The following is a 13,135-nucleotide window of genomic DNA, read 5'->3' as shown; positions in this document are numbered from 1 at the left end:
CAAAAAATGACAAATAGTTAAGAAAAAAATAACAAAAACAAAAAATAACTTTTTTGATTACTTGTTGTAATGTAATTGACTTAGGATATGAAGACAAGATTTTTTTGGAAAATGTAATGGTTATTGATCTTACAACTCTAATTAAGGCATTATAGTGACTTGTTGGGTGAGTAATAAATTGGCAAACTTGATGTCAAGCCTAATGTTGGTCAAGTAAAATAGTCTCCCATCTAACCTCCTATAATAGGGTGGATCATTGTAAGGGGTGCGTCTTCCTGCTTGTTTAACACCATAGAAACATTTTTATGTCTCATAGGTCCCCTTGCAGTATCCTCTCCTCCCCCGCATGCCCGATTCCTGCACCATCAGGCGTGGACACAAAATTACAACTAGTATTCCAAAATACTCTCCAAATGAGGCCGCCATATTCCGACACGACCTCTCCGGTGATCTTGGCGTGAAGGTTTCTTCTCTTTTGAGACCTTATTATCATTGACCGTGAGGTATCCTTCGCAGTAATCATCACAGTTCTTGCTCTTCTTAGAAGGCGATTTTTTGTTAAGATCACTATCACCAATGTTTACATTTCCGGCGAATCTTTTACTCTCCGGCAATGATGATGCCGGGATCAAGAAGTATATGCTGCCCCTTTTTAGTTCAATCTCCGGCGAGAGTATCAAAATCCGGCGAACTACACCCTGAGAGCTTGGTTTGCTTAGAACATGGTTAGGATTGGCTTGAAGAATTTCCCCTGCTGTGATTGGACGTGTAATCTCTTCTACATAGCCATTCAAATGGACTATTCGGATCAAGTCTAGTGCCCCACAAGGAAGAACACAAGCCAAACAACACCTTAAGTTGTTACCCATTGTTTGGTCTATGCTGAAAAGTGAAAACTGATCTAGAGTTTGAATCCTGATCAGGAGAGAGAGAGAGAGGGGGGGAGGGGGGGACTATGTATCTCTCTGTCACTTGTTAGCTCAAGCTTTGAATGTTGGAGGAATTGTTATTGTATGAACAAGAGGAAGGGTTGGAGACTTGAAGAATGAGTTGTGTATATATACAACAACCGTACAAATAATGCAAAAGATGGGTTTTTCTAATAATAATTATTATTATTATTGTGAGGGTGTTGTTGTAGTTAATAATTATGGATTGAAATTGATAAATAGTGTAATATGTATACTTTTGTTTTGTTGTGAAGATTTATATAAAACTGATATATTAATAATTATTCATTTGTATTATTTTTTTCTGAAGAGTCGATGATCATAAAACATGAATAATAAATAATACACTAATAATGTATAAATAAAGGGAATGGAGTATCTCCTGATATAAAGATATAAGTTATCTTCCTCTGCCAGTGAAATCATGACATGTGTCATGTTTCATCATTTTCTATAAAAATAGTTTTAAAAATAAACGAAATAGCACACATGTCACGTTTTTACTCGCTAGAGGAGATAAGTTATTTCCTGATGTGAGGAAATACATTATTCTCATAAATTAAACTCATACACTCTTACTATATATATTTTTTTCTCATTGATGAATCTACCATGTTAAAAGTGTGTGATTTTTATTTTTTGAACATCTATCCTCTATTCTAAAAGTTTATGTCTTTATGTCTTTAGCCAATCAAATTTTATTAAGTAATTTAAAAATATTATTTTTTTTATTTTTAGGAATTTTCTTGGACATGATTTAGGAAGCTGAATTATGTTGCTATTTTTTGGTGTTCGGATTAATTATCACATGGTGAGGTGGGCTTCCTTCTTTCTATAATTAACGTCTTAGGTTGGTTTATAGCCACCTTATGTTGCTTTAAGAAATTGTGACTGCTATAAAGTATAGAGTATAGTGAACTTTCGCTTACCCATCATGGTGATCTTGGCTATTGAAGTAGAATGAAAGGCACATGATTAATGTCCGTTTTTATTGCTATTACGCAGGCATATATAGCCACTCAAATATTCAACTTTCATCATCTTGATGAGTACACTGTCCTAACGTATAATTAAGAACTTTTGTTTCATTTATTCATTATAGACAAACTTTAAAACGATCGAAGGGGATTTTAAGTTAAAACTTATTTCATTGCATATTATTGCATTGAAAATGCTAGAAAAAAACAAATAAAAAAAACATACTTCGATGGTTAATTTGGATTAGTTAAAACATAAAAACTAATTATGGATACGTTTCAAATTAATTAAAGTATAATGCATCTAACTCAGTTTGCCTTATACTACTTAAAAAATTAATTCCAAGTATTTATTTACTCTTCAGTACATTATGATATTCTGTTGTAAGATAAACAAAACATCATTTCCAATAATCCGAGACACATTTAGATCGAGAATCTGCCATGGGAAGTAGTGTGAAAGTTATAAATAAGTATTGGTATCTGACCAAGAAACTCCTTCACCGATAAAAGAGAAGAAGAAAAGGAAAATAAAACCAAAACAAAAGGGACAAAACCCTTATTTCCCTTCTTGACTAATCAAATATGGCTTCAATAAATTAACAAGTTGTTGATCTAGTAATATAAGATTCTATTATATTCCTAGAATGATAAAAAATTTAAAAGTTTAATTCCTATGAGTAACACTGGTAGAAAGGTTAACCACGCACTTCGAGAGATTACCCAAAAATATAAAGGATACTACTGTAGTATAAAAAAATATGGACTATCAATAAAGACAAAACTATAATGCTATATAACTATATGTAACCCGCGTTTAAAGGTAACCATGTTTACTAACAGAATCTCGAAGTCGTAATCTTCAGGCTTCAATCAGTATTATATTTAGTTTGCGTATTAAATTGGAGAAGCACGTTATCTTTCAGTACGTACGGTGGTGTGTGTCTAATAGCTACTAAATTAATTGTTAAGCATTTTGATATGGATTCAGATTAGATTAGAATTATAAAATTCTAACCCAAGTTCTTCTTTCTATTGCCTAAATAAATTCATAAATAAGATTTATGACTTTATAAATTAGGATTATATTAAGCGTCTCCTAAGTAGCTTAGCACTTAATGAACATCGATCGATCGATGGGAAAGAAAACATTTTTCCCATGGAACTAACCAAAGGGAAACAAGAATGAAAGTATCATTTGTTAAGGATAGAGCACAATGCGGAAGTACAGGATTGAATCAATTGAGAACAAAAGAGAAGCAAGTAAAGGATAAAGAAAATAACACACAAGATTTAACGTGGAAAAACCCCTCAGTGTGAGAGGAAAAAAACCACGGGCGATCAAGAGCAAAATTCCACTATGTAAAAAAGAAGAGTACAAGAAATCCTCTTATAATGATGAGGACAAATGACAATATTTTTTCTCACAAATACTCTCTCAAATGGAACAAGAATTCTCACCAAGAATGCACTCACAATATATGTGTAAATGAAAGAGATGTTGTGTGTTGTGAAGATGATTTTGAAGCTCTCTATATGTGTCCTTTTATAGGCAAGCAAAGTCTTGGTATCTTGGATATGAAGCATTGGATGCTTGGAAACAAAGCCATAAAAGTGACACAAAATGTCTTTAGAGAGAGCCATAAAATAGTCATAAAATTCTTTTAAGGCATAGAAATGAGAGACATCTAACAGATTATATTTAGTATAATGATGTAATAATCTCCTAAAAAGAAAAGAAGATTAGTAGCCTAAAGGGTATCATTTATCAGCAATGACAAACATCATATCATATGGTGAAAGTTAAATATCCTTTTCATTTAGCTCTCTCCTTTTGCTATTATAATGTTTGGATAAGAAATATAATGTAATATCTATATAATATTAGTATAAACATTTATATACAATTAGTATATCATTTATTGTTGATTTGGATTATTTTTTCTGAAAAGTATGTCAATGATGATTAAATATTAATAGTGAATGAATAAGTGATAGTTTATAAAACTCATATATTGTCAGTGCATAAATCTTTTCCTAAAGAATGTAAGAAAAAAACTCTCTCCCTCTAAATCATCCCTAAATTTATAACATATGAGGGTAATCTTTAAACAAAAGGTGTTAAACTAAACTTTGGGAGGTGCTGACATAATTTACTTTAATAAAAATTAATATAAGAATATTTGCTTATTTGGACTTTACTCCTAGTATACCATATTTTTTAGAAATCCTTAGTGAGATTAAACAAAAGTTTTATCTTTTCTTCTCCATAATCATTATGATTAGCACAAATAAGAAAAAATGTTGTGACTATTTAAAGGTTATAAATATACAACTCTTATATTATTTGAACTTGACTCTTCACCGGTCGTATTTCTCCTGAGATTAAAGAAAAGATAGGCATAATATATTGTAATTTTTAGAAATTCTTAATGAAATTAAACAAAAGTTTTATATTTTCTTCTCTCTAATCAGTGTCATTAGCACAAATATGGAATATCTTTATCAAATTTTAAAATTATATTATTTACAATGATGACCGTTAAATATTTATGTCATATGTAACCATAAGAGAATACAAATTCAATAAAGAGAGGGAAGGTCACCTCTAAATCAACTTTTACAAATAGTGCATACTGCATACTACATTAAAAATACATATACGAATAATATGTCTTAGTAAGAACAAAAAAACAAGTGTGTCATGTAGGGATGACAATGGATACGGACGGGCACGGGTAGTAGCTATCTGCTACCCGTTTCAAATTAGGAGAATATTACTCATATCCGTCTATATCCATAGGGTACCCGTGTGCGAGTATTTGCGGGTATTTTTGGGTACTCGTGGGTTTCCTATATTATAAATGATTTTTTAATTTTTTTACTTTATGTTATGTTTCAAATGAGATGAAACTTAATTATTTTTGTACCTTTTGATTGAATATTTGACAAAAATGCTAAATTTATTGGTGTTTTCTATTTTTATGATTTTTTGTTCTCATTTTCTCAACAAAAAATATATATTTTCTTTGTAAAACATATGTGTTTCTACACATCTAATAATATTTGTAGAGTATTTTACCACCAAATTCAATAAAATATGTAAACAAAGTAAAAGGAAAAAAATATACATAGTGTAATGAATGTTAGAATAATGTACTTTTTAAATATAATATATTAATCATATAAATAACGGGTACCCGCGGACACGGGTACCATAATATCCGTACCCGCCCGTATGTACTACATGTATTTTAAAAATCGTTTATAATATCTGCGGTACCCATTTATAACTCGTACCTATGCTCGTATGAGTTTTACCTGCGAGTACGAGTTTTTTTGTCATCCCTACTAACGTGTACAAAAGTCAAGGACAAAAGTTATTAGTTTCAAATTTTGCATATACAAAATCATTTATTTATTATAGGCACCAAAATCCATATATCTAATTGGATTAAAAAACATATTTAAGTGAAGAATTCATAGTGTTTATTTGAGATTTGGTTTTTAGATAAGGAAGACAAAGAAAAAATTTAAGAGTCATATTACAAATATGGAAAAGAATTTTGTAAGGGAAAAGACAAGTTCTTAGTTTTATATTTATATTGGAGAATAAAAAGTCATATCAGTGTAAACTAAATGATAAAAATATCTTATCATTTTGGTTTTTTCTTGTTGTAATTTACGTAATTGTCTCTCTAGGATCCTAACCCTACAACTATATTATATTTCAAGCCTATTTTTCTCTATTATCTTTAAAAAACTAACTCCAAAAACAATAAATGTTCGATTCCTGATAGTAATACTTGTTGGGAGGATCATCCATATACCCGAAAGGAATTAATTCATTACCAAAAATATGAATAGATACTCTTAATAGTTCATAAAAAAACTCCAAAAACTAGAGATGGGAAGTACTTAAATTGTGTGAACCTAATAAGTAAGGGATAGTTATCATATGTGTCAAACGGTGTCTCACTCCATGTCTCAAGCCAATCAGAATGGGATATCGTTGGGAAAGGTGATCACAAATCCTTTAGACAAGAGACACAAAGCATACCAAGGGCATTATAGTCAATTCACAATCCCAACATACACACTTGATCATTGACTCCTACAATATAAAAGAGAGACTAAGAAACTGCAAGGAATCTACATGAACAAAGAAAATTCCTCAACCATCACCACCACAACCCAGAGACTATGGCATTCGATGACTTCTTCACCGGCGAAATCGTCACCGAGCTTCTAAAGATGCTAGTAAACATTTCACGCAAGTCCCTTCTATGCAGATCAAGTGCTGTACAACTCATAACTTATATCCATGAACTACAACCTACTATAGATGAAATCAAATATTCCGGTGTTGAACTTTCCGAGCACCGTCAGTTTCAGCTTAACCGTGTATCCGAGGTGCTGCGCTCCGGCGTTGATCTATCTCTCAAGGTCCTATCATCAAGCCGTTGGAACGTGTATAAGAACTTGCAACTTGCTAAAAAGATGGAGAAACTTGAGAAGAACTTGTCAAAGTTCATTCAGGGTCCCATGCAGGTTGGAACTTAATTGTGAAAAATGTTATTTATATAGCAAAAAAGCGTAACTTTCACTATAGCTTTTGATTTTATAAGATAAAATATGAATACTTTGGCTTATAAAGTTAAAGTTGTGTAAAAAATTATCACTTGAGGTTGCACACATAAAAGTGACTTACCAAAAATATTTACCACTAAGGTTCAAAGAACTTTGCATTGGGTATCATTGCCCATCAAGACAACACCATTGTCAACATGTTCAAAAGTGGTGAATAAGTCCTTATAAGGACACATATGAAAAGTACATCCAGAATCAAGAATCCATTCTGTTTTACTCCTATTATTATAAGAGACAACAGATAAAAGAATATCACCGTCAGAATTGGCTTCAATATTAGCAGCTTCAGAGGATTGTTGAAATTTTCCCTTATCTTGTTTTTCTTGTTTTTTCTTTAAGATAAAACAATCAGGAATGTCATGCCCCGGTTTCTTGCAATAGCGACAAGTTTTGTTGGATTTGCGACCTCTGGATTTGGATCTGAACTTTTTATAATTGGTACTCCCTTTTTCTTGAGTTCTACCTCGAACACTTAAGCCCTCACCCTTGTCCACAGAATTAACTTCAAGATCAAATTTTTCTTTGGACAATAAATTAGATTTAACATCTTCAAAGGATAAGGTATCATTATTTCCATACAACATGATTTCTTTGAAGTGCTTATAGGTAGAAGGTAAAGAGACAACCAACAAAACAGCTTTGTCTTCATCTTCAATATTAATATCAATATTTTGCATATCCATAATAATAGAATTAAACTCATCAAGATGAGTTTGAATAGGAGTACCTTCAACCATACGAATGGTGTATAACCGTTCTTTGAGACGAAGCTTGTTTGCGAGGCTCTTGGTCATGTATAAAGTTTCTAACTTCAGCCACAAAGCCGCAGCGGTTTCTTCATTGGCAACCTCACGAAGAACCTCCTTCGACAAACAAAGTTGAATTGTTGAAAGCGCCTTTTCATCCAACTCGTCCCATTGATCATCGGTCATGGAAACTGGTTTCTTTGACTTCCCATCTAAAGCTTTCTTTAATCCGCTCTGGATAAGAACGGCCCTCATTTGGACTCGCCAAATAGAAAAGCTAATTTTGCCATCAAACTTCTCAATGTCAAATTTTGCAGACATTTTGAAATTCTCAATTTAGTAAGAGCTCTGATTCCACTTGTTAAGGTTAGAGCACAATGCGGAAGCACAGGATTGAATCAATTGAGAACAAAAGAGAAGCAAGTAAAGGATAAAGAAAATAACACACAAGATTTAATGTGGAAAAAATCCTCAGTGTGAGAGGAAAAAAACCACGGGCGATCAAGAGCAAAATTCCACTATGTAAAAAAGAAGAGTACAAGAAATCCTCTTATAATGATGAGGACAAATGACAATATTTTTTCTCACAAATACTCTCTCAAATGGAACAAGAATTCTCACCAAGAATGCACTCACAATATATGTGTAAATGAAAGAGATGTTGTGTGTTGTGAAGATGATTTTGAAGCTCTCTATATGTGTCCTTTTATAGGCAAGCAAAGTCTTGGTATCTTGGATATGAAGCATTGGATGCTTGGAAACAAAGCCATAAAAGTGACATAAAATGCCATTAAAGAGAGCCATAAAATTCTTTTAAGACATAGAAATGAGAGGCATCTAACATCATTTGTTAAAATATGGTGTGTATATTTTATGAGAATAAAATATTTCTACATACCATGAGATAATTTTTTGTCTTAAAATATATTATAAAAGAAAAAATAAGATACATGTCAAATACTGAATGAATTTAAGGAGATAAATCATCTATTGGTATGAGGAGACACTTTATTCTTATATATATATATATATATATCCACACATATATTGAATCTTACAAATCCTCTTCTACACATTTATGAAGGTGACATGTGTCATGAGATTGTACTTTTCTAATTGATGATTGGTTTATAAGAAATGTCATATTTCTATGATTTGGATAACTTCTGTGCTAATTTTACATTCTTGAAAACCTAATTTTAGAAATGTGAGAATAACACACTTGTGAATATTCAATTGTAAAGGAGATAAGAATGTTGGCTTTAATAGTTATTTACAACCAATTCTCACCACTAAATTTTGGAAAACATAAAAATGGTATTTTCAATTTCTTTTAGTTGGTAGGCTAGTATATGTTGGAGTTGAGATGTAAAGGTGAGAGTGGTGATTGATGGAGTTGATATATGCTTATAGAGAATGTATCACTCCTCTATGAGTTATAATTTTCTACATCTTTCTTGTTCTTAGCTTAGTAGAAAATGTTTAGCTAAGTTACTCTTTTATTGGGGTTAATTGTACTGTTTATTTGATATTACTTTTAAAATTTATTTATGCATATTTGAAATATTGATTTCTATAAATTACTTTGTAGTGTTTAATGGTTATTTTGTGACTGACGATTTGCTAAGTATGATTTTGGAAATGAATTAATGAAATGTTTTTGGTTCAATAGCCTAAAGCAGGTAATTCATCCTTTTTGTATAATGCTAAATATAGTTTTATGCTTAATTGACACATGTGTATATGTGTTATATGATTGTTAGAGATAGATTCATATAAGCATTGAATAACTCTTAAATTTGTTGGCATAGACTACTAGACATAGATGGATGTTTAATGGCTCATATAGCTTAATCTTGTTAATCTAGTGTTTTTTTTTTGGCAAAAGGGTGGCAGCACACCCAAACTATATTAGAAGAAGATTATAAGAAGTACATGAAACCAAAGAGCCAAGAAAAAACACAAGTTAAAAGTTCTTAAACCTATAACTAGGCAGACCAGTCCTATTTTTAGCAATTTCCTGCACCAGAAAATCAGGAGGAGCATCCCACCAAGTATCAGCCTTAGATAAAACACCAAAAGCAGCCAATTTATCAGCAGAAATATTCCCTTCCCTAAAGATGTGGGATACCCGAAAGTTAGTTTGTGAAATAATAGCACAACACTTTTTCCAGTTGTTAGCAAGCTTCCATGGAATCGCATGATTTCCTTTGAACATATCCACAACCAAAGAAGAGTCACACTTAAGCCAAATATAATTCCTACCCTTCCTGTGGGCTATCCGAATAGCAAAAATTGCAGCCATGAGCTCTGCATACAAGGAGTTTTGAATGGCAAAATAAGCTGCAAAGCAGCCCTGCATAGCACCTAAACTATCACGAAAAACACCACCACCTCCTGCATGACCAGGGGAACCATGAGCTGCCCCACCAGTGTTGATTTTTAACCAACCAGGTCTTGTTAATCTAGTTGCTAGATGTAGAACTATTTTAATAAAGTGTTAGTATAGACCACAAGACATTGGCGGCTAATACAATTACCGTGTTGCATTTAATTCAACTTTAATGCATAGACTACTAGACATATATAGATGTATGTTATATGAGTCATAGTTCTTAATTTTGTGTGTAAAATTACTAAACATAGAGTTTTATTGTATGAGTTTCTTAAATGACTAAGACATTAGCTTTTAGTAATATCGAGATTCACTATTGTTTAAGAGTCTTTATTGAATTATTTGTTTGATTAGTTCCGACGTTATGGAAAATGAATAAGAGATCAATCCCACATCAAAATTCCAAAATCTTTATTTTATAGTAGTTTTACATTTTCTAAACAACAACACCAAAAACCCTTTTAAAAATAACTTACGATAGTGATTTGATTGATGAAAGGTTAGATTTAGCAAGTTCCTATGGATACGACAATCCGCTTTTTCCTGTATGTGTTTGTGAAACCATTTGGTAATTTCAATACCAATTTGTTGACTAACAACAATTAAGTGAAAGATAAAAAGGCCACAAATAGATTTCTCTCGGTTCACCCGAACTATGTCAAGTCTTTGGCAAAACTAAGATTTTACTATAAATGACAATATTGGGGATTTTAACAAGTTAACAAACCCTCTATAGGCATCTAAGTATTATGTTCAACTTAACATATTCAAGTTCATGATCATGAGTATTATTTTCAACCTAACATCTCCAAAAACAAAAAAGTAAATAAGGTATGTCTTTGCATCAACGTATTCTTCATTAACTGAGTCAGTCTAGGTTTTCTGTTTAAAAGTACTGTTTTTGTCAAGTTTGCTCTCTATAAACTTGTTAATTGTTCTTTGATACTTAGACCCTCCGGGCTATATATAAGTGTTGCTTGTTCACCAAATCTCTCGAGACATGTTAAATAAGTAATTTTAGCTACGACCTCTTCAGGCCCATTACAGATTTATTTAACTCTAGGGTCTACAAGAAATACACTTAAATGACTATAAGTGGATATAAATGTTTGTTCAGAAAGATGGCTAATAATTCATTCAAATGATTGAAGTATAAATAAAAGTTATTATTAGGTTCTGTTGATAACATTCAATCCTCGTATATTAAGTCCAAGTTTCTTTTTGTTTTTTGGATTACTAACTCTTGAGAGAAGTCTTCAATGGTCTTCACTATTTATAACATCATCATTAACTGATCTTTTATAGACATCCTTCATGTTGGCATCTATGATTCGACTTTATTAAATGTGATATAATCATTACTCTAATCTCTAATGTACGTCCTCGGTGCTTTATCTTCGTGTAGTAGTCTGAATCAGAGTCCTAGAGTTGATTGCTGCATGTTGTAGGCACATTCTCTTATTTTGGATAATAATCATCAATCTTCAATCTATAAAATACAGGCACTTTGGATGTTATCCTTAACTATGTAACATGATTTCTTTTTAGGTTTGACCTTCTAATACTAGTAACAACTTTGAGAGCATATTAGAGATTGTTAGCTTGAGAAGTATTCTTACTGAAAAGTTCACATTCATCTATATCTGTCAATCCAGCCACATACAGGTGAAAAGCTTTAAAGATACTTCGGCTTCCACAAACTCATTAAGTCCCTTAGGGAATTTACTCAACTATTTGATTTTATAGATAGATAATCATATTTGATTATAAATCTACTTGTATATAAATAATATTTCACTCAATAGTATTGCTATAAAGAAAAATCATCTACAATTGATTTTGGGCTAGGTGCTAAACTTTAACATTTTCAACACAATATTTATTAAAGAAAATTGTTTATCATTTATTCATTAATGAGAAATATTAAATCAATGAATTATTCACAAAGATTTACGATAATAAAATGCTAATATTGTAATATCTTTTTCAAAGTAAAAATAACTAATTATTTTTATTGTTACATGTAATTGGATTAAAATTTTGAGAGTATCTCATTAGACTAGCATGGCCAATGATTCAACCTGATTATTGATGCATTCATGGCGCCATCTTCACAGATGAATTTTTGCCATTTAGTTAAATTGTGGACCATGTCAACAAGACATAATTAATAAGCACAAATCCTGATGATCAGGACCGTACCTGGTTCACATGTATTTCAATTCATATTACAAGGAATAGGGAGTACCATGATTTGATATTAGTTCTATAAATAATTATCTATCAAATTACTAAATTTTCATACCCATAAAAAAAATGACATATATCATTTATAAACCGATGATTAATAAAAAAAACTATCAATTTAATACATATATCACTTTAATGTTGTAAAAAGTTTTGTAGAATGACATTATTTCCTTTTAAAAAAGTTTCTTTTATGACAGATACTTGCACACTCTTTTCATGAAAGAAATTAGGCAATGATGATAGGTACAACTCATATTGACGAAACTCATGAGGTCCACATATTTATTTATATATTAACTTAGTTCAAACCAAATAAATATACAAGGATCAGAATTTATTTGGATAGAAGCGTGTGGAAATAAAAGGGTCCACATGTATTGTTTTGCTCCTTTATGTATTCTATGTGCCAAAATATATGATTGGTCAAAAAAATTATTTCATAATTAGAATCATAATTTAAATAATTTTTTTCAATCAATTAGAGTCGATTGTACACAGTGTAGTATAAAAAATGAAAGAGTAGATGTACTTTCTCAATAAAAAGACAGCCCTTCATAATATACATATCGGTGATCTGATCTCTCAAATATATAATCCCTTTATTTTAAATGTTTTTTTTGTGCTCATTTTAAATGTGTCTGCAATGCATGAATTTTCCTTAAATTAAATAATATGCAACACAGCAAATCCAAATCCACACAAATGAATAACAAACATACAGAACCAAATCAGGTTGTCCTCACTCAACCTCAAGCCCAAGTCATCACGGTCCAGCAGCCTCAATTGCAGCCTCAGTGTGGTTTCTTAGAGCACAAGCTAACCAATTCTAGTAGTTAGTTAATTCTGTTATTCTGTTATTTTTCCATTCTGTTTTTCTTTCTTCTTTCTTTCTCTTGCTCTCATATATATAAGAGAGCAATCAGATTCATAAAGTGTAGGAGAATAATAAGGATATGTACATTGCAAGAAGATATATTCAATTCATAAACTACATGGAGATTTCTTCCTTTCCAAGCAATATGGTATCAGAGCCTTCTCTTTGAAGGTTCTGGTTTACCTATGCTGCGCCATTCTTATAATCAATCATTCTTCCAACCTTCTATTCTCCTTCTGCAATTTTTCTTCCAAAACACTTGAAGACCCTGCTCACTAACAAATGGCAGAGAG

The 13,135-nt window shown here is 31.5% G+C and overlaps 1 protein-coding gene across 1 annotated transcript; it reads right to left on the bottom strand.

The window, feature by feature from the left end:
- LOC109329521 lies at positions 361 to 1,055 on the bottom strand. The gene has a single exon (XM_019563207.1). The coding sequence runs from the start codon at positions 867 to 869 to the stop codon at positions 390 to 392; it is 480 nt and encodes a 159-aa protein (XP_019418752.1). The 5' UTR covers positions 870 to 1,055; the 3' UTR covers positions 361 to 389.

The sequence above is a fragment of the Lupinus angustifolius genome, chromosome LG16 (assembly GCF_001865875.1).
Source record: "Lupinus angustifolius cultivar Tanjil chromosome LG16, LupAngTanjil_v1.0, whole genome shotgun sequence".
NCBI classification, from domain to species: domain Eukaryota; kingdom Viridiplantae; phylum Streptophyta; class Magnoliopsida; order Fabales; family Fabaceae; genus Lupinus; species Lupinus angustifolius.
This window is presented reverse-complemented; position numbering and strand designations above follow the sequence as displayed.

What these genes read in the sequence shown, in the direction of transcription:
- LOC109329521 (XM_019563207.1), bottom strand. Translation starts at nt 869, where the DNA reads ATGGGTAACAACTTAAGGTGTTGTTTGGCTTGTGTTCTTCCTTGTGGG.